This window comes from Panicum virgatum, chromosome 1N (assembly GCF_016808335.1).
Source record: "Panicum virgatum strain AP13 chromosome 1N, P.virgatum_v5, whole genome shotgun sequence".
Lineage (NCBI taxonomy): Eukaryota > Viridiplantae > Streptophyta > Magnoliopsida > Poales > Poaceae > Panicum > Panicum virgatum.
This window is the reverse complement of record NC_053145.1, coordinates 18,445,209-18,468,431: the sequence shown is the minus strand read 5'-3', so window position 1 is coordinate 18,468,431 and position 23,223 is coordinate 18,445,209. Positions and strand designations below refer to the sequence as shown.

General features: G+C 49.4%; 1 protein-coding gene across 1 annotated transcript; it reads right to left on the bottom strand.

Annotated features, from left to right (window-relative positions):
- Positions 1-102: 102 nt before the first annotated feature.
- On the bottom strand, positions 103-5,052 carry LOC120655419 (putative disease resistance protein RGA3). Its single transcript, XM_039933254.1, has 5 exons — positions 4,655-5,052; positions 4,410-4,572; positions 4,155-4,323; positions 633-4,056; positions 103-433 (listed from the first exon to the last, which is right to left on the bottom strand). Exons 4-5 carry the CDS (start codon positions 4,025-4,027, stop codon positions 403-405), a joined length of 3,426 nt encoding a protein of 1,141 aa, XP_039789188.1. The 5' UTR covers positions 4,028-4,056; positions 4,155-4,323; positions 4,410-4,572; positions 4,655-5,052; the 3' UTR covers positions 103-402.
- Between the last annotated feature and the right edge of the window lie 18,171 nt (positions 5,053-23,223).

Genomic DNA, 23,223 nt, shown 5'->3' with positions numbered 1-23,223 from the left:
ATGCAGTTCATTCGGCGTAGTGCATAGAGACATGAAAAATCCTATTCTGGTGCCTGTGCCTTCCAGAAAATTGGAAAATTGAAATATTGTTGTAGATTTGAGATGAACACATCGAACTTTTCATATGAATAAAAATGCGACAGACCAAACAGACGAGGGGTCAATCCCAACTCCAAACCTAATCATCTTGTCTGAGCTGGAGGGGTTAATCCATCATATCTTATTTCGCACAACATGATGTCTCAGTTTAATAAGGAGGAACGATCACGTCCAACCAAAATTCATAGAATGATCGCATAATGAAGTATCTAAATGGTTTGATTTATCAAACTAATAGCCGTAACTGTCTATGTCTAAGAACATAGAGATAAGAAGGTGATCATCAAGAGGCAGCGATATTGGTTATATGTCCTGTGGGCCTGGCGCATCAAACCTGCATAAGTAGAGAACATTTGATTAGCAAAAGGACTATTCTCCAAAAACGAAAATGTAAATGGAACTGCAAGTGGTAGTCGGAGTGCAAAACATGTTTGAAATAACTGTGGACAAAATATAACTAGCCAAGATATAATCTCACATGTGAAAACAAGATAATTTAAAGGTGCAATCCACAAGTTTCCTAAGATACGTACCACAGCTGCTCTATTTCCATCAACTTTGGGCAGCCTTGAATGAATACTGTATTTATGTTTGCAATTGCTTCCGGTCCACCAATTGAGACAAGGTCTGGACATTCCGCAATCAACAAATTTTGGAGTGACTTGAGATTACTGCTCCAAAGATCACCTGGAATGGACACTATACCTCGGCATGATTCCATCATTAGTGACTCAAGGGAGGTCAGGTTCTCTAGGCAGCACCTAGGAGACCAGGCAGAGAAATCCCCACAACTGCGTAAGCTGAGCTTCTGGAGGGACGATGGTAACACCATTTCTCTTTGCCAGTAGAGACGTGGACACCGCCAGATGTCCAAATTCTTCAGAAAAGGAAAACTCTCAAATCTTTTGGTGGGCAGGGACAGCAAATCACAAGACCAAATACTAATACTCTCGATGGTAGGGAGGCATTCATGTGTTAGGAGGTCATCAATACTTTCCAGCTTGCTGCAGTCTACTATAGTTAGGTCAGTGAGTAACGGGAATTTGGCAGTGTTGCCTCTGGCTCTGGCCAAGCCAAGGGAAAGGCCCGTGGATATGTGCTCAGATTCTCTAATAAATTTCAGACAACCACACTCACTGATGTGGAGCCTCTGCAGTACTGGAAGACTCCACTTTTCTAGTTCAATGGATGGCAGCTGGGAGGAATGTATATGCAAGTAGGTGAGGGAACTACACTCAATGTTGAATCCAAAAATCTTAAACTTCAGCTCGAGCTTCTTTGCAGACGGGGCCGAGAGATGTGTCATTTTTGGACAGTTGGACACGCTTATTTGTTCAAGGGAAGGGGGCCATTCAATTGGTACTGATTTTACACTTGCGCAATCTTCAATAACTATTTTGCTGATGGCTGGTACAGAAGTCATTGGATGTAGAAATTGTTCCAGGCCTGATAAGTTTCGGCACCCTTTAATGCTTACCTCTGTTAATAATGGGAAAATGGTCCTGGCTCTGCTAATATTATTGTTGTCAACTGTCGCCGTAGGTAACTCAGAAAATGACATGGCCTCGGGTCCATCACAACCACGAAACCAGCTAGGAAGATATTCACCTGGATAACCCTCAATCTGTACAGACTTGATGTTGGTGGGAGGCTGTAGAGCTTGAAGTACTTCTATCTCATTGTGCTCTTGGCATCTTAAGGAAGACCATATCAGAGTCAGACTATTCAGATATTCTTTCTTCTTGAGTTCGGCTTCTGCTGCACCATCCTTGCTCATTGCACCAAGATTATTTATTGTCAGCTCGCTTGGATGCGGATTAAATTTGTCAATAAAACTGAGTTCGTCTTTCAACTCTGCAGCATCAACTTCCATTAAGGGAGTATTTTTTGATTCAAACTTCTGCAGATTGATCAGCTTGCTGATGCCTCTGGGTAAACTTTCGAATTCGCATTTCCTAGCATAAAAAATCTGCAAGTTATAAAGGTTGCAGAATGACGAAGGCAGGCTCCGAATATGGCAAGTTCTGGATATTGCAAGGTACCGGAGATGCTTCAGGTTGCCAATACTTTCTGGTAATTTCTCTGTGGAGGCACAGAAAATAACACGCAGGCACAAAAGTTTTTCAAACCAGCAGTCCATTGCTGAAGATAAACTGCCACTGCTCAAAGGCTTGTTGCAAAGCAGAGTGCGCAGCTTTGTGCACTCGCCTAATCTCAATAAGTTGGACCGATTAACATTGGTGATTGGCAGTATTAATAGATGGCGAACACTTTGTGGAATTTTTTCAAGGTCGCTCGAGTTCTTTACAATGAAGCATTCGTCCTTCGAAACAAATTGTGCCATGTCATGCATCAAGTCATGTATTACGTATGCACCACGATGTTTCTGGAAGAAGGACAAATTTACAAGGTCTTCAAAGTATTGAGCACCAATATGTTGAAGTGGGATGCTACCTTGAGGTTCCACAAATCCTTCTGCCACCCAAATTTCAGCAAGACTAGATTTGTCAAAATTGTAATCTTTGGGGTATGTAGCACAGAAGGAGAAGCATCTCTTCAAATTGAAAGGTAGATACATATAGCTCAACCGAAGAGCTGGCAAAATATCAGCCTCCTTTTGTCTAAGCTGCCACAATTCACTGTTTAGTATACCATTCCAGTGTGCAGGGTTAAGGCTTTTTTGTAATAGCCTTCCAATAGTTTTAGCAGCTAAAGGATTGCGCTTCAACTTTGGAAGTATGCTTTTACCAATCTGTTCTAATTGTGGATCAATGTGATAATCCTCAGACCCAAACACACACAATTTGAAAAACTGCCAAAATACATCATTTTGTAAGCCTTCCAAAGCAAATGAGTCCATTGTGCCCACTATATCAGCAACCTCTGCAAACCTTGTGGTCACTACCATCATACTTCCCTGAAGTACATTTGTGAGAGGTGCACAAAATTTTCTCCAACAACGCCCATCATCATTCAAGGCATTAGGCCAAATGTCGTCGAGGATAAGCAAGAACATCTTTTTTCCAACTTCACTAGCAAGAATTTGTTGAAGATCATCTAAATTATCAGCTATTGCCTCTTTACCTGATAGAGATTTTATGAGAACTTTAGTAAACCTCTCCTCATCAAATTCATCAGAGACGCAAATCCATATGATTTTGTCAAAGTGGGATTTGACCTTTTGAAGGGTGGTGATCTCTTGGGCTAGAGTAGTTTTTCCAACGCCCCCTATTCCAACTATTGGCAAAACAGGAACATATGCTGCGTGAGAAGTTCTCTTCCGTTTTGAAGAAGACCGGCTACTATAGTTCGGTACACCAAGCAATCGGATCACCTCCCTCAGTTCCGTCTCACGACCAAATATCTTTGGCTCAGTGCGGAAAGAAGTGGTCACTGGCCTGAGTGATTTGTCAAACTGTGGAGTTTCCTCATGCAAGCCCATCTTCTCAAGATGGCTAGAAAGATTACTAAGCCTTCTTTGGATATCTACCACTTTGTTGAAGCTTCCTTGAGTGACGCTGTGGAAGAAGTCAATGAAAGGAGATAGTTGGGTTGCATTGCCCTCAATTTTCACCTTCAGCTCATACCATGCGAACTCAGCCAAAAGGTCCTCTGCATCATACACTGCATCCTTGAGATTTGGAAGGTGCTGTTCAACACCAGGTACATAGCTCTTCCACTCTGCTCTATCAATAAGGTTGTACATTGCAGGTAGAGTTTCACGTAGGCATCGAAGGTCACTCTGCAACTGCAGTACGTCATCTTCTTTAAGTTTTTTCTCCTGCAGTATGTCATCTTCTTCAAGTTTTTTCTCTTGTGACCCCATCCACTTGGAACGCATATACGAGGCAGCAGACCCGAGCAACTGGAAAAAAGCACCAAACTCATTGATGCTGTTAATTATCCCAGTGGCCTTTGATAGGCTCATGTTGGCTGGACTCTGAAGATCTTGCTATCCTGGAGAAATAATGGGCGTATTAAGCATTGGATGAGTAAATCCTTATGAATCATGATTTGGATTCCATACGTACGTGAATGTTGTAAATCGATCTTACTTGTGCAATACATACGAGACAGGGACTTCCACGAAGGGAAGTAAAGACTCAGAGATGGTGATGTCAGATGCTCTGAACTTGCAGTGGCAGCTGTAGGTTCAGCTGATCGATCTGTCTGTAGGACTGAAGAAAGGCGTGATCAGGGCATCAGGCAAGTGGGCAATAACACCTGACATTTGTTCAGCAGAAAAATCAGAAAACTTTGGAAGGAAACTGAGAAGGTCGATGTGAGGACAGTGGCCTTGATCGACTTACTTGCTGGACTCTGAGGATGGGTCCGTCGGAGGAGCAGATTATTGGCTTTCTTTTCACTGACCTAAAGTAGATACAGTGATCGTGCAACAATAATTCTTGTAATCTAGCAGCTCGCAAACTTTGTAAAATTATTAAGCAACAGTCCGTTTGCTCTGGACAATTCCTGTAAAGAGAGAAGGTACTGGATCAGAAGATGAATGGATGGATCTGCGTTATTATTAGAAGATGAAGAATTAGATGCTTACTGGAAAGATAAACTGGGAGGAGGCTGCTGATGATTTCGTTTCCTTCCTCGGAGCAGGAAGTGAGCTCAACTCTGTCCCCGGGTGCTGCCCAGCCTCGAAGGTGCAAGGGATCGAGATGGGAAGCTTCTCTCTCGACTTCCAAGTATGTTCTGGCCTGCGAAGAGCACCTCTTGTCTCCGTAAAGAATATCTGAAATGAACTACACTAGCAAGTTCCCAAAAGCCTCCCATTGTAGAAAATGAACACATAATCTATAGTCCTTAACTCATTAATAATCATAAACAAATCGGTCAGCACGTTAGTACGACGGCCGGTTGGTGCTCGTGAATCGTGATATATATCGTTAATTAGTTGTAAAAGTACGGCAGGGCACCTACGCCAGGCTTTACAGCCAAGCAAGCACCTGCGCTCGTCCCGACAACGCTATCACTTGGTATATGTGGTGCGTGGGGCTAAAGTACAAACAATACGTGAAGACTCAAGATTGGAGGAAGACGCGACGCAGCCAGATATATATATCGTTAATTAGTTGGAAAAGTACGGCTGGGCACCTACACCCGCGGCTTTACAGCCAAACAAGCACCAGCACTCGCCGCGACTCAGCTGCCACTTGGTATATGTGGTGCGTTAGTGTGTGGGGCTAAGCATCTCCAGCAGTCTCCCAATTCCCAATCTAACTATCGTATTAAGAGAGTAGATATAAAACTAGTGCTCCAGCAGTCTCCCAAAATCTTCCCCTTTCTCCAATAGTTATTGGGACATCCCAATAATTCATCTCATCTCTCCCTAAATAAAGGGGAAGTTGTGACTCTCCCAATAAAATAGTTGGATTGGGAGAAGGTTATTAGGAGACTGCAAAAGCAACTCCCCCAATAATCCTAAAACTGCTATTGAGACATCTTCCAATACTAATTATTGGGAAAGAATTATTGGAAGACCGGTGGAGCTGCTTTAAAGCACAAACTATACGTGAAGACTCAAGATTGGAGGAAGACTCGAGCGGAGCAGTATGATAATGAACTGGTGCCAGATATATATATTTGGTATTTCCTTTTAGCAACGAACGAGGGGGAGAAAGATTTATTAGAGCAGGGCAGCAGGCTTCACCACAACAACTGCTTTTGTTTCTGCAACTTTGGAACAGATGCCAATACAGACATTCTTTAGTAATTAAAGTGGTATATATATGTCATCGCAACTAATCGGCTGACCCAGGAAAACAACATTGAATGTCCACCTCCACCCATACTTATAAGTAGATCTTACGCAAGTATTGGTTTCTTGTTCGATAGGGAGTACTAGGTATATGGTGCGCTCCGCCGCACTCATAAGGGAGGAGAGAGGGAGGAGGCCGACATATAGGCCTCACATGTAAGGGTCTATATCACTGCACAATCAGCCTGCCACATCAGCTTATGGGGTTTGGTGTGGCTGAATTGGACCTAGATGACCCATTTAGATAGTTTAGGGACCTAAAAATGCAATTTCATAGTATGGGATCTGGATGAGAATCGTCCGATAGTTTAGGGACCGGTCATGAAATTTACTCCTCTGTAAAATATCCAACAATTAATCTACAGTATATAAAAGATAGAAGTATACTCACTTCTTTAACCAAAATATATATGCTAAAGTTTTTGAGTCTTGGGCTATAGTTTAACCCACTCTATTAGCACTTTCATTTAGATGAGTTAGTGCTATAAAATTTAGCATTTTTACTTATTAACACTTGGATCCAAACCGAACCTACATATAATTATTAATAATTAAACAGGTCAGCATGTTAGGACGTCGGCGTGCTCCAGCCGGCGCACCTCCACCAAGCCCAGACAGCCGGACAAGACGTACGGCCGATTGATGCTCGTGATATATATTGTTAATTCCTTCCACGTTTATAAGGCGCGCACGCATATCAAAATTCAAATTTTGTTATGTTTGACTAATAATTTGACTATTATTTTTTTATTTTTACAATATAAACTTTATATGGTTGGATTCGTAATCAAATATACTTTACCATGATTATAAGTTTATAACCATAAGTGATATAATATATGATAAATAAATGGTCAAAGTATTATTTGAGAGACCATGCTATGTTATACCATGTCATATAAACGTGGAAGGATGGAGTAGTTGTAAGAGTGGGGCACCAAACCAAAGGACTTTACAGCAAAGCAAGCACCAGCCGCTCGTCGCGACTCCGCTGCCATATGCTACTAGTAGGTACTTTTTATAAGGCGTTCACGTATATCAAAATTTAAACTCTACGATCTTTGACTAATAATTTGGCTAATAATTTTTTAAACTATTATGAGACAAACTTGATATGGATGTTGAGTTACTGGATCGGCTAAGTGTGAGGCGAGGACAGCAAGCTGCGCCTCTGATCTGCGAGACCGAGCCGCCAAGGTCAGGGAGCCTGGATGCATCGCACCCACGTCGCGCCGATGGGCTTGGTCAGCATAGCGGCAGGCCGGCTCCCACACTTGGTGGAGCAACCGGAGTGCACGCCCTCACCGTTGTGCGCACCCGGCTGGATGGATTCACGCCTTCAAGGTATGTGATGTGAACATGTGCGCACTGCGCAGGCTCGACGGGCTTCACGTTAGCACGGGCGATTGCCGGTGCTGAAGTCACGGTCAGAGTCCAACACCAGCATCACGCCAACAAGGACTACTGCAGCGGCACGACGTCGATCGAGCAGAATCATCAAGCCCTAGCTAGGTTTACTTGCATTTCTTCAGTCGTAGGAGATGCTGAACTCAAAGTGGTACTGGTCATTTCTTATACAGTCCCATTAGAACATCCCAGTGCCCAGTGGCCATTTCCAATTAGACTTGTAAGACAATAATGCATCGTAACTCTAATCTTTGTACTTAATTATAATTAATCTGCAGTGGGAAAAAAATTATTTGTTCTTTGCTAATTTGTTGTCACACCCGGTTTAAGAAAGAAACCGAATGCATTCTCATATGTGCGCCAGGATCAGTTTACACACATACGGTAGACAATAAAGCGAATATCATAACAATGTCATAACGAAAGAGAGTATTAAAGACTTTATTACATAACCGAATATCTTAGCCTTAAGCAAATAAATAGCGTCTCAAAGTAACAGCGGAATCTTCAAGCACAAGCAATCGACTGGGAGACATACGCCTAGAATTCTTCGAAGTCTTCTGGATACTCCGGGCAATTGTTATCTTGGTCTGAACAGCGTTATGCAAGGGTGAGTACACTTATGGTTGGTACTCATCAAGTGGCAAGGAAACGACTATATATTACATGCAAGGCTGAATCAAGGAATAGCTGACATGGTTTAACTGCGATAAGCACTTTTAATTGATCAAGTTTTATTAGTAAGCACTAACTAGATGTAAGTTTATACCATTAACCCGCAAATAAGTATATGAAATAACCATCATCAACCTCATAAATAAAGCATCGATTTAGATCATCTTCAAGTTCAATTATCATGTGAGGGTCCAAGCCGCTCTTGACCGTGAGCACAGCTAACCGGTTAGTTTTAACTCCGCAGAGGTTGTACACTTTCACCACAATTCGTGTTTCCCATGTCGCCCGACGTCGCGAGCCTTTTAAACACTTCCTTTGGTGAGTAGCTAGGGATTCACTACGAGGCCTTTACAAAGATTCCCTAACAAGTGACAATCCGCTAAGATTTCAAGTTAAAGCGGACATAACCCTCCCTAATGGTCAGCTTCTTAACAAAGGCTGCTACCCCAAGAGGACCGAGCTATACCCCGTCGATGCAACCCCTCTTGCCCTTTCGGTAAAAATGTCTCAAGCTAGAGTTTCTAATTAATTAGCCAAGACTAGAGCCATATAGTATTGTGGTTGTACTGTTTTCCTGAGTGGTTCTCCATGTTCCGATTAAAATATATGATCTTGTTTAACAGCATAACCATAGAACATGAAGTAACATAGGTAGCATTTGTATCTTATATCTCTAACCATAATCCATGTATAAGCAACTAGCATAGCTACCCAATATAAATAAAACAACCGGGTTGATCAAGGTATGGATAAATAATCTAGGTAAAATCCTTAATTGGGTTCCCATCATGTTATAGACACATGCATGCAATAAAGTAAATGTGAATAAGTTGTGAATTATTTGGGACAAAAGTATGATCAAGGGGCTACTTGACTTCCTCAAACTGCTGGTGCTGCTGCGGGTCTTCAAAACCTTGCTCTTGTTGACCCTCGAACTGTGCGTCGTCTACGCATCACACGAGCACATACAAGCAAACATATACAACAAATAAGAAACAGTACACCAAACAATATAAATAGTACAAAGCAAGAGCACAAAACTATTCTACGCGTTGCAAGGATCACGTGAGCGCAAGAATCGTCAAAAACGGAGTTAAAACAGTGAAGTTATGGCTAAACAAGATTATAAGGGCTTGTTTGTAAAGATTTTGAAATAACCGGGGCTAAAACATAAAGAAAAAGACTGTTCTGGAATTATTCTTAAAAAGGCTTGGACTGTGGGTTAATTTTTGGAAAACTGAGGGGCTATTTTGCAAAAAGCCAGGGGTTGACTGGTATAGGATTGTTTGACTTGGGTTTGGGATAGATCTGGGCCCTTGGATCTAGATCGGACGGCGGGGCGCAAAGCGGCGGTGCAGGCGGCGGCGCTGAGCGCCGGCGGTGGGTTTTGGCGATGGCGGCTCACCGGACTTGGCCGAAAACGGCCGTCCGGGGTCGGTTTGCTGCGCGGTTTGGACGGGAAGCACGAGCGCGACTTTGCGAACTCGATTAGGGGGTTTGGGAGGGGCATAGAGGCGGCGGAAGGCTCGCGCGGCGGCGTGGTGCGGCGAGCTTGCTCCGGTGAGCAAGTCCGAGTGCGGAAAAGCAAGAGAGAGAGAGAGAGGGGGGGAAAAAGGTCGTGGAGACCCGTCAACCTCCGGCGAAGCTCCTGCGGCGGTCGAGATCGGCGAGACGGCGGCGAATCGACGGCGCGGCGGCGGCGGAACTCGAGCTCCGAGCGAACGGCGGCGCGAGCTAGGGTTTCGCGAAGGCGGCGGCTGCGGCTTCGGATAGGGATCAAGGGAGCACGGGGCGGCGCTTATATAGGGGCGGTGAAGGTGTCTGGGCGTGCGGGCCCAGGGAACATGGTCGAACTCGACCGGGAGTCCGGCTCGGTCACGAGCTCGGGGGCGACCCCGACAGGTGGGGGGCCACCTGGCGGTGAGAGAGGTGAGGAGGCGCGCGGGAGACGGGCTGGGCCGGGAAACGGGCCGCAAGCGCGAGCTGGGCCTGAAGAACGAGCTGGGCTGCGCGGGAAGAAAAGAAGGAAAAAGAGAAAAGGTAGAGTGGGCCGGGCTGGAAACCAGGAAGAAAGAAAGAGAGAGGTTCTTTTCCATTTTGCAATTGATTCAAACAATTCAATTTAAATTCGAATTTAAGAATTCAAATTCAAACTCAAATTGAGCAACAAACAATAAAACAATGCAAAGCAGCATGAATGCTCACAACCTATTTTTCCTTATATTTCTTTTTAAGGCTAAGTAAATTATTTAATTCTCAAAGAATGCTCTAAAATGCAAGATAAATAAATAAAACCTTATCAGCCTATAACAAAAACCAGTTAACTTAATTTGGGTTCATAATCTGAAAATTAGGGTGTTACATTTGTGGAACTCGAGTACTACGTATTTAACATCTTACAATAATGCAAGCTTCATTCATACTACCTCACATCATTGCCGGAAGAGGAAATTCTAATAAACCATCCTTTACCTAAATTGTATCTTAGCTTATATAAATTTGATAGAAATTATTTACACCTATTAAGACCGGATTTTGTTAGGAAGATTGATAGGGGAAATTGATCATGACCTTTATATGTATAGGAGGGATTGATTTTCAAAGCATAACCTTTATTATTTACATAATAACAGTCTGTCAGTTCTCAAAGATATAATGTTTCGATTGATATACTGATTGTTTAATGAAGCAGTACAAATTTCATTAAGTGTGTACTTTAGCATGTTTCTGCCATTCCCAAGATTTTTAACCCCGTCTTCTTTTAATATGTGCCGCTTCTAAGCGACGAAAGAGAAAAAAAAGGAATACATTTGTGATATGTTGGACCAAAATATGACAAAAACACTTGAAAATTACATGGAGAGTGTACTTTAATAATAGCCTAGCTACAAGATGGGTCAGAGCCCTTCAAAGGAGAACTGGTCATGGCTTTGGTAAAATCGATGCCTATACAACAAAAGTGTTTATGCGGAAGGTACCATGAATATTAAGAAGAAAGAACAAATGAAATACTATTTATCTTTCAAGTTTATATATAGTATAGGTAAACAAGCTTTTGGTCATTTCAATGCTATATACGGCTTTGGTCCTCCTGGGAATTGGCTGGCTCCTCTTATCTAGAAGGCCTCATTATATATATCGTAGCTACCATGACATACCACATCCTGTCCTTATGCTAGAGCAACAAATGTTATAGCTACGTGTACCATGAATTAATGCATGCATATCTACACCGTCCTATAAATTAAGTATAGCAAGCTTTTGCTTTTCAAGAAACCAAAAAGGTGGATGTCAACAAATTAAGTGATGAAGACATTTATAGATTGGAGGTAGAACAAAGGACACACACTGAGGAATGAGCAGTACTCACTCCTGGCTATGATGAGTGAATTGTCAACTGTGCAGAGTGATCGTGTGCTTGGTCTTTGGTTGCAGGTACACGGGCATTGGGTGTCGACGGAGAGCTGCCGTGGAGGTGCTGTGGCCGATGGACCGTGCGGTGGACGGTGGTGAAGGGCAGCCGGGACCGGAGCTCGGGCCGGGCGGCAGCTGTGGCGTTCACTCCTGGATCGAGGGCGCAAGTGCCGGTGGATGGCGGGTTTCTTGGTTTGCGCCACAAAACCAAGCTGGCGGACGGCGGTTGAAGACACCAAGTCATGGAGGCACGGGCGTCGGTCTCGGGACTGGCGGAGGAATTGACGTCGACGGCGTCTAGGGCCTCACTGTGGGCGAGGAGGTGACGGGCATCGGGCGGCGTCTAGGGCCGTCAGAAGGCCGAGGGGGGAACGGCGTCTAGGGCCACGGCGTGGAGACGTGAATCTTCCCGCGCGTGGAGTTTTGGCAGTTTTTACAAAACTGGCCACCCCAGCGGGTTTCGCGGACCCTCCAAAACCGCGGATCAGATCTGCATCGACGTGGCGGCATCACGGAGAAGGCTTCGAGTCGAAGAAAGAAACTTCACCGTCAGATGAGATCTTGTACCCTTTTCCGGTTTTGCCCCTACGAGCATTTTAGGTTGTTTTATAGAGTGGATGTCAAATCTGGGAGGGATCGGTCTCACCGGTTTGGGAAACCGGTCTGACCGGTCACCCCCGAGGGTGGATATATACATCTCACCTGCCCCCTTGGACAGGTGAGCCTCCAAGCCACGAGTCATTTTTTCTGTTTTTCCTTGCTCCTCCCTCTTTTCTAGAGTTAGGCCGAGGTCTCCATGGCGATAGTGGTTTAGATTATAGCTAGGTCCACAAATTTAAGAGGGTGGATGAATGGGTGGAGGTCTAGCTCTTGTATAGGTGAAGTCCTCTGTAAATCACGATGAATTTGAATGAAATCGAGGACCCTTTTGAGCAGCTCTCTTGTGTTCCCGTTCATCTTTTGTTCATAGATTGATTTCCTCTCTTTTGTTGGTTTTTGGGATCAAAGCTTTCTCTTGGTGGGTTTAGGGACTCCGTGAATTGCTTCTCGACCATCTAGCCTAGAGCTAAACTCCCGAGAATCACAAGTCCCACGGCTTGAGGTTTTTGGAGTTTTTGGAAAACCCGAGTGCCGCCCTGACCCTGGCAAGCCTAGCTAGGCACCGGCCTTCGTCTCAACCGACGAGACCAAGCCGGTCACGGTCGACGACGCCGACCCAACCAAGACAGTGCGGATCGGCTCCCAGCTACCAGCCAAATAGGAACACGCGCTCATCGACTTCCTCCGCGCCAACAAGGACACTTTTGCCTAGAAGCCCTCCGATATGCCGGGCATCCCAAGGGAGGTCGCCGAGCACGAGCTCCGCATTTTGCCGGGATCCAAGCCCGTCCAGCAATTACTGAGCCACTTCGACGACGAGAGGCACAGGGAAATAGGAGAGGAGATAGCTAAGCTTTTAGCTGCTGGCTTCATAAAAGAAGTCTATCACTCTGACTGGCTCTCTAACCCAGTCTTTGTAAATAAGAAAACTGGTCAATGGAGGATGTGTGTCGATTACACCAGCCTGAACAAGGCTTGCCCCAAAGACCCTTTTCCTTTGCCTAGGATAGATCAGATAATCGACTCCACCTCTGGGTGCGAAATCTTATCTTTCCTAGACGCTTACTCGGGCTATCACCAGATATCGATGAAGGAATCCGACCAGCTCACGACATCCTTCATCACGCCGTTCGGCTCATACTATTATGTGTCGATGCTGTTCAGCCTCAAGAACAAAGGAGCAACATACCAACGATGCATGCAAGCCTGCTTCTCCGACTAGATCAACCCGCCGATCGACCCCGACCGGCCGGATCCGCCTCAGGTGACGGTCGCGTTCTACGTTGACGACATCGTCGTCAAGACACCGCGCGCGGATGACCTGGTTGCCTCCCTAAGCACCACGTTCGCAAATCTCAAGAGATTCAACATCAAGTTGAATCGTGAAAAATGCACATTCGGTGTGCCCAAGGGCAAACTCCTCGGGTACATGGTCTTTGAGCGTGGCATCGAAGCCAACCGCAACAAAATCGCGGCCGTCACCAACATGGGACCCATTTGTGGTGTTAAGGGCATCCAAAGGTTAACCGGGTGCCTGGCGGCACTCAGTCGGTTCATCGCCCGGCTGGGAGAGCGAGGACTACTACTGTACAAACTCCTCAAGAAATCCGACACCTTTGTCTGGACGGAGGAGGCACAGGTGGCCCTCGACCGCCTCAAGGTTCTCTTATCCTCTCTGCCGGTGCTCGTCGCACCGGACCCCCGCGAACCCCTTTTGCTCTACTTGGCGGCCACTAACCATGTGGTCAGCGCCGCCCTGGTGGTTGAAAGGGAAGAGCAGGGACACGCCCTTAGGGTCCAACAACCCGTTTACTTCGTCAGCGAAGTACTAACCGACACCAAGTCGCGGTACCCGCAGACGCAAAAGCTCCTCTATGCCATCGTCATGGCAGCCAAGAAGCTGCAACACTACTTCACTGAACACGAGGTGTCGGTCGTCACCTCATTCCCACTCGGAGAAGTTGTTTGCAACCGCGACGCCGTAGGACGGATCTCCAAATGGGCAGTCGAGCTAATGGGCTACGATGTCAAGTTTGTGCCACGCACGGTGATGAAGTCTCAGGCCCTGGCTGACTTCATCGCCGAGTGGACAGAAGTCCAAGCCCCGACCCCAGAAATCTCTCACGAGTACTGGACCCTCTACTTCGACGGGTCGGTCATGGGACCCGGCGCGGGGGCCGGGGTCGTCCTGGTCTCCCCAGAAGGAGGCAAGTTCCAGTACATGGTCTGCCTCCATTTCCCTGCATCCAACAACGTTGCAGAGTATGAGGCACTCATCAGCGGCCTCCGCATAGCCATCGACATCGGATTAACTCGCATGTACGTCTACGGCGACTCCAAACTCGTAGTTAACCAGGTCATGAAGAACGCCAACTGCGAGAGCCCGCTCATGGACGCATACTACCAAGAAATCCACAAGCTAGAAGGGAGATTCCAGGGTCTGGAGCTTCACCACATCCCATGGAAACAAAAACCCGATGCGGACGCTCTCGCAAAAATGGCTGCCAAGCGCCAGCCGGCACCTAGCGGCATTTTCGTCAATGATCTGAATGCGCCGTCGGCACAAGAGAAATAGCCGACCGCAGACAGAACCAAAAGAGGAGGCGGAGCATGCGCAAAAAATAGAGCACGCTCCCTCCGACCCAGCCCCCGACCAGGAACCCGGGGGCCCAACCTATCTCGCTACGGAACAATACGGCCCAAGCCAGGCAGACAACACAAATTGGAGAGCCGACCTATTGGCTTACCTCCTCCACGAAGTTCTCCCCAAGGATCGTAACGTAGCCCGCCGGATAGCCCGACGAGCCAAAACCTTCACTGTAATCGACGGCGAGCTCTACAAGCGTAGCCCCTCAGAGACTGGTATTCTCATGATTTGCATCCCCATTGCCCAGGGCAAGGAGCTCCTTCTCGAAATACATGCTAGGATCTACGGACACCACGCCGCACCATGCTCCTTGATCGGAAAGGCTTTCATAGGTCACTACTTCCAAGAGTTCGTGAAAGGATACGGGATCCGGATCGACTGGGCATCGGTCGGACACCCGCGCACAAACGGGCAAGTAGAAAGAGCTAACGCGCTAATCCTCCAAGGGCTCAAACCGTGCATTTTTCACATGCTCAAAAAGTTCGTGGGTCGTTGGGTGCAAGAACTGCAGGCAGTGCTCTGGAGCTTGCGAACCACACCTAATCGGTCCATAGGACTGACTCCTTTCTTCTTAACATACGCATTCGAGGCCGTACTGCCTTCTGATCTGGACTATGGTGCGCCAAGAGTCAAAGCCTTTGACCCAATGATGGCAGCTGAAGCCCAGAGGGACGCCATGGAAGTTTTGGAGGAAGCAAGGCTAGCTACGCTACATCGATCAGCTCGCTACCAACAAACTTTACGTAGGTACCACGAGAGTCGCATACGGGAGAGGACATTGCAGGTCGGAGATCTTGTTCTGCGACGGGTCATGTCGACGAAGGACAAGCACAAGCTCTCACTGCCATGGGAAGGACCCTACAGCATCACAGAGGTGATACGACCAGGCACCTACAAGCTAAAAGACTCCGACGGTAACACTCTGACCAACTCTTGGAACATAGAGCAGTTACGCCGTTTCTTCCCGTAAAAAGCACTAGCTGCTCAGTCCAAATGCACCAACCCGGCCACTTCCGGCTCGGTGCACTCGGGGGCCCGACACCTGATGATTTTTTTCTCCACGCACAACACGTTGCACTCACCCGGCATCCCGACCCGGCCACTCCGGCACGGAATCACTCGGGGGCCGGAATCCTGCATTTCTTACATGCTCACAGCACACACCAACTATCTGGTTTGTAGCACCCCGACCCATACACATTTGGCTCGAAGCGCTCGGGGGCCAGACCATGGTCTTGGACCATCTTACTTTCAGTTGTTTCCCATCTCTACAGCCCCTTGCCCTGAGCACTCTCAGGCCAAGGTGCTCGGGGGCCTCACTAGGACAAACCGCGCAGCACACACGCACCAGCTTCACTCATCGCACAACACACAAGAACTCTTGTAGCCAAATCGAAAACCAAACGCCAGAACATTTTCGAAAAAAGCGAACCCGAGCGAGACGGAAAACGGAGCCAAAAAAGAGAAGCAAACACAAATTTAAACATAAGTTAGGGATGCCACACACATGGCGAATGCCCCGGGTATTCACCCAAGCCGCACGAACGGCTTGGGGCACAACATTTACACACTTTTCATAATTAAACAAAATAAAAAGTGGGCATCGACCGGCCCCGCGCTCCATCATCGTCTCGCCAGGGCCCCTACAGGCCATCTAGCTCCGGGTCTGTGCCGCGCTGCAGAAGGTCATCGACGTCCATCTCTGCCGCGATGACTCGCCCGAAGCCGGCGAACTCCAGCATGGTCTGCCGACGAACCGCTGCGCTGGAGGTCTCTGGGAAGCCGGGGTCGGTCGCCCCGAGGTGCACTCCAGTGCGCAGCCGAACGGAGGCCAAGGCAGCGGCGGTGCCATGATGGATCCCCAGCCTCACCAACGAGCGGATGATCTCGGGGAGGGCGCGGAGCTGATCCACCCGCATGGGCGCATGCGGCTCCATGACACGAAAGACGGCGAGCACGCCGTCCTCCAAGGCCTCGCGCTGGTCCTCCACCTCGCCGAGGCGGCGCTGCAAGTCTGTCACCTCATGGCGGACAGCCTCCAACTCCTCCTCTAGCTCCACAGGTACAAAGTATGAGATGCAGGAAATACAGGAGACGGAAGGCGCGATCAAGAACAAAAACTCACCAAAGGCCCGAGCTTGGGCATCCGTGGCAGCATCCCTCGCCGCACGCGCCTCCTCCTTGGTAGCGCCCCGAGCCACATCGACCGCATGCAGGTCTCCCCGCAGGCGCTCGACTTCCACTGAGGCGGACGAGAAGCGTCCGCGCGCCAAGTCGCACTGCCGCTGCAGCACTGGTATGTCCGGGTGAACCTCTACAGGGTTGGACTCGGAGGATGTGTCAGACGGCGCGGGCAGAGCTGGCCGGATGGTGGTGGCAACCGATGGTGCCGCGACCTGTGTCGGAGGCGCGACAGAGGATGACGCCGAACCACCGGCACCAGCAGCAGCAGACGCCCCGGCACCACCCCGCGCTGGGGGCCCGTCGGACGAAGAGAAGCCGGAGGCGATGGGGCTGCCCGACAGCCCAATGCCACCTTGCCCCGCGATCCACGCTCTGGGACCTATCGACGGCACCCTGCCACCACGCCGGTGTCTTCACGAACACAGCAAGGTAAAATGCAAGAACCTCAGAATGAACTCGGTGTTCGAAGGTACCTTCCTCGGCAGACGGAGTGACGGAGCGACGGACTCCTCGTCACGGGGGCGCTTGCCATCGGCCATGGCGGGAAGGTCAACGACGACGATGAGAGCGGTTAGCACTCCTCCTCCTCTTCTCCCCTGCGCCTTCGCCTTTTTTCCTTCTCTCTGTTTTTCTCCAAGAACTGGCAGGCAACAATGTCGGCGGAGACGAGGCGACGGGAAGCAGGGTGTTAAATAGGCTATCATCATCACCTCGCGGCGGTTCCCAAATGAAGCGATGCCTCGAGACACGAGCCACAATAGGCGGGCCTTTCTACAGCAACCGACGCGACGCATCGGCTCCACGAGTGCATATTCCACAGCTCCAATTAAATCCCCGTCGTCAATTCGTTTCCAACTACAGGGAAGACGACGAACTGTTTCCATGTCTCAAATGAATCACAACCGCACGATTCAATTTCAAGGTTCGAAGGCCAGTCCGCTGAGGGCTCCGCGCCGCCTTGACTCAAGAGCCAGGGAAGAAAAACTAAGATGAGCACCAAGCGGCCCAAGCCCGACCTGCCCCGGCAGCAGTCAGGTCGTCTCAAACTTCCTTGTCCGATCCGGCCTCTAGCGTTCCACGGAATCCCCTCTAGAGCGGAGGCCAACTAGGCCCCCCGAGCTGGCTGACGGCTCGGGTATCTGACTGGGATGCGGGCTGTAGAGCAGTGGAGTGCTCCCAATGGGGCTCCGTCGACCCGGTCGTCCGCGGCAAGGTCGGACTTCACTCGGATTGTCCTTAAATGGGTGTACCCGCTATCGAGCTCACCGATCCCGCCATTCCAGGCCATCTAGGTCAAGTGGTAGGGTTCACCTCCTCCGATCGCCACAGATCGCAGTGGAGTCATTCATCGTTGAGGCATGAAAATGAAGAAACAGTGCGGAAAACAAATAGATGAAAATGCCCCAGGGCAAAACTTTATTCCATCAGTCATCTCCTTACAACAATCGGCTGAAAGCCACTAGATCAAACAAAAGCTAGCTGTCCTCGACCCAGGAAAACAGCAGATACAATGGATCAAATCCATTTACTCCCACCAAGGGAGCAACAAAAAGGGGCTAAGGCAACGGCTGCTACCTGGCAAGCGGGAGGGCACGGCCAAAGAACATCGCAAGACTTCTTGTAGCACCTCGCAAGCCATCTCCTAGCATCAGACGCGCCAAAAAACCCCTGGCGGAGGTAGAGGCAGACGACGCCGATGAGGGGTAGTTTAATGGGGCTGAGGTTAGCCCTAAACTCCCCGCCGGCGCCCACTTCTGGGTATCTTCCTCAGGCACTGGAAGACGGGCCATGATCTCCTTCAGTTGGCCACGGCGCCTTCCAGTCGCACCACTCTAACCGCCCGCCTCCGGGAGGAGGCGCAGAGACCCAACCTGGCTGCAAGACCACCCTGCCGGATGAGCAAGAAGCCCGTGGCTGTCCCCCGCTGCCACAAAGCACAGCACCGAGCTGTGCATCCTTCCAGTCATAGCTGGAAGATGAGGCAGCGGATCCGCGACTCCGCGTCGATGACGCATGAGGTGCCCACCCGAGTGTCACACCCGGTTTTAAGAACAAAACCGAATGCATATCCATATGTATGCCAGGATCAAGTTTCATACATATAGAGACATTATAAGTGAATAATCAGTAATAGTATCACAAAAAGGAGAAAAACAATAACTAAGAGACTATCAGAGTTATACAGCTTATCCTGGAAACGAAGGCTTCAAACTTCACAGGCAATCGACTGGGGGTTACGCACGCCTAGAACTCATCAACATCTTCAACAGACTTCACCACAACATTCTCTTTCCGAGCAGCAGTAAGCAAGGGTGAGTACACTTATGGTTGGTACTCAGCAAGGCCACAAGAAATAACCAGAATATGATTTGAGCTCATCATTAAGTTAAATTAATCATGTGAGGGTCCAAGCCGCTCGTGACCGTGAGCACGGCTGATATATCAGTTTTACACTCTGCAGAGGTTGTACACTTTCACCACAATTCGCGTAAAAGTTCCGAAGAACTTTGAACCCGACCATGCAATGTGCTAGCTAGGCACAATACCACACTTCCGAGGTGTGATTGCATAGGGACGCTACGAGGCCTTTACAAAGATTCCCTAACCTATGACAATCCGCTAAGGTTTCAAGCCAAAGCGGTCATAACACTGTCCTAATGAGGTGGTACCTTGCCAAAGGACCATTAAACAATACCAATTGCCCCAAGAGGACCGAGCTATACCCCATCGATGCATCCCCTCTTGCCCTTCCGGTAAGATTGTCACAAGCTAGAGTCTCTAATTAATTAGCCAAGACCAGAGCCATGTAGTATTGTAGTTGTACTGTTTTCTTGGGTGGTTCTCCATGTTCCAATTAAACAAGGTATTCTTGTAAACAAGCATAGATAGAAGTATGGTTAGGGTCACTTGCCTTTCTCCAATGAAAAGCTACTCTTACTGCTCTTCAGCTTTTGCTCATCTGGAACTCTTGATCTTCAATCCTTGAACAACGATTCTTCTACTCGAAGCAATCAACGAGCAACCATACAAAGCAAACAAAAAGATACATCTAAGAACAATACACCAAAACAAAAGAAAGACTTTAAAAGAGTGTACTAAAGGATAGGGCTTGCTTCTACAGTTAGAGAGCGCAAGAAACACAGAAAACGGAACTAAAACGGCGATTCTATAGACTAAACGGTGCTTCAGGGATCTAGTCGCGATTAATTATAGAGTTGAAGACTAGCGGGAAAGATTTGCAAGACATAGAAAACTGTGCTCACAGAGGATAACAAGGTCATAAAGCTATCGCTCACGTTGCAAGGATCATGTGAGCGCGAGAATCGATGAAAACGGAGTTCAAACGAAAAAGTTATGGCTAAAACAAGGTTCCAAGGACTTATTTGCGATAGATCTAAACTTCTAGGGGCAAGCTCTGAAGAAACCAGGGACTAAAATGAGATTAAACCTAAACTACAGGGGCTAGCAAGCAAAAACCTAAGCTTTGGATGGCAGGATCAATTTTGTAAAAGAACAGGGGTCTTTCTGCAAATAATAGGACTTAAACAAAATTATTTTTGAAGAGAGCAGGATGGCGGGTTGATTTTGACTAAACCGAGGGTCTCTTTTGTAAAAGTGGTACGGTTGACCGGTATGTGCGCTGTTGACTTGAAGTAGAATAGATCTGAGCCGTCGATTCCTGATCCAAGGGCTGGGAGCGAAACAGGGCGGAGCGGGGCGGGGCTAGGCGCCGGCGTCAGGCCTGCGCGGCGGCGGGCACCGGCGACCTCACCGGAGAATCGCGTTCACGCGATTCCGGCCATGGTTTCGAGCGCCGTTTGACCGATGAGGAAGCGCGCGCGACGAGGAACGTGATGGCGGGGTCTGTGCAGGGCAAAGACGCGGCGGAGGGCAAGCTCGGCGGCGAGGGGCGGAACGGCGGCGACGGCGAGCCAAACCACGCGAGAGAGAGCGGGACAGAGGGAAGGAAGGGGGGCGTGGTGTTGCTCACCCTGCGGCGGACCACCAGGGACGCGCGAGCGTCGAGGAGAGGAGGCAGAGCGGCGGGTCCGCGTCGAGCCCGAGCTCAGCGGCTCCAATGGCGACGGCGCGGCTAGGGTTTCGCGCGGAGGCGGCGGCACAGGCTCGAGGGGATTCAGGGAGGGGGCGCGGTGCTTTTATAGGGGCGAGGACCGGGCCTCGGTGCGCGGGCCAAGTAAGGCCGCGGCGGAGCGGGCGGCTCCCGAACTCTGCTCGAGTCCGGCTCCAGCACGGGGAGGAAAAGACTCCTGACGGGTGGGGCCCGCGTGGCAGTGAGAGGGAGAGAGGGGGAGGCGTGGTGACGGGCTGGGCCAGCTGGAGGTTTTCTGGGCCGTGTAATTGGGCAGGGAGAAAGGGGTAATGGGCTGTCGGTGGGAGTTCATGGGCCTGCGGGAAAGAAAAGAGAAACAGAGAGGGAGAAGAAGTGTTGGGCCTTCTGGGCTGAAAACAAGGAGAGGAAAAAGAAATGGCTTTGCATTTTCTTGTAAAGAACAAACACATTCAAATCAAATTTGAATTCAGGAATTCAAACTCAAAATGAACGACAAGCAATAAAACAATGCATTGCAGCAGGAATGCAAACCAAACCAAACATCCTTATTTAATTTAGAAAAAATCAACCAATCTATTTTCTTTTATAATAATTTCCCTGTGAAGAAAATAAATATGGAAAAATTTTAAAATTATAAGAAAATGGTTGATTTATTTTTAATTTTAATCACATCCTGAAATCCAAAAATTTCAGGGTGTGACACCGAGATCTCGAGGGAGCGGCAGCCGCAAGAAGGACACAGAAGGGCAACCCCCAGGGCAGGGAGGGTCCACACCACCACCAAGTCTCCGAGCCGGCGCCGTGAGGAGTTCAAGGAGGCCACCAGAAGCCGGGAGCCCCCCTCGCCGATTGGCAAGGGAGCCGGCAGACCAGTGGCCTGGCTAGCCTAACTCCAGCAGCAAGCCGTCGAACTCCTCAGCGTCGGGCAGCGGTTGGCGGGACGAACTCGTTGGCGAGTTCAGGCTTGAGGAAAATCCCCTGCCGTTCGCAAGCATTCTTCTAGCACCAGAAAAACAGGCCATGCCCACTCTCATCTGGAGGACGGGTGTGGGGTGTGAGAAAGAGAACCACCGAAGGGATTTCCATGGTTCGTTTACTCGTGTGGAACCATGTATCCACAATATGCCTATTTACGGGCAAACGTGGGCACTAACGGCCCCAGCGGTCAGTGGGCCAGACAAAAAGGGGCGCACCAAAGGCCCTTACCTAACCGAACCCCCTCTTAAATGCCGACGGAATGGCGCCAGCGCGCCTCGCAACCGTCGCGCCACTCGGGGCATGACCGCCGCATGACCCACCAATGGGAGGCGGCCCCGAGCGGGGGAAAATGAGGCGTCCGCAATACAATGATGAGACGCGACGACCGGCCTCAAGATTCCACGGCGCCAGTGCCAGTGCCCCCAGTCGACCATCAAGACGGGCCAGAACCCCGTCATGCCACCACTGGCGCACGCCGAAAGATGAGGGCACGGGCAGTTGGATGGGATGCCCCGGTCAGGGGTCGTCAAGACCAAGTCCAATGGCTCCACGATTAATTAAAATTGCAAAGCCGCTCGGGGGCCTCTGGCGGGGGTACAAGCCCAGGACCCCTAATGGGCCCGACTCGTGTAAAGGAAGACCCAGCAAACCTAATGGGCCAAGAACAGGACGTCCCGCTAAACCGCACGGGGAGCTGCCTTCGCTGCTAAGCCAACAGGTCCGGGAGCCCGACCTCCCGGAACACGTGGTGGGCCCCCGACCTAGCACCCCGGGTCAGAGCCATGCCGGTAACTCGGGACGTGCCGGCCAAGACAGGCTTCGTGCAAGCCCCGAGACGCCAGCCATCCTTATCTTGCGGCAAGGGCTAAGCCAACGGGACTCCCTGACAAGGGGACAGCGCCGCTCGCGTGGGCCCCATGACACAATGGGAGGGGGCGTCCACAGGCACTGCCTCCCCTCGCCGTAATGATGGTTGCCTCTGTGCACCTCCTCATTACGCCAGCGAGTGTGACCGGATGCCACCAAGCATGCCTCGGTAAGACACCCCTCACCAGGCGCGCCGTCCGGTGATAGGGCTACATAAGATAGCCCCGCGGGTAAGGAACACGAGCTTCGGCGGACAAGACCGGAGGAGACCTCCAAGCGACCGCGCGAGTGGTCGCGCCGCCCCAACTGAGCCAGGATGGGACAGCACTGGGGAAACGTGCCGCCCGAGGAAATCACCAAGATCATCTCCTGCACCAGAAGATCACCAGGATCAAGCTTGCCCACTCCCGATCAACCGAGTGGGCCCCGATGACTGACAAGGACGAATTGCACCCTGACGGTGCCAAGACACAACGCTTGATATCTGTAAATGGGGGCCCCACCCTGGAC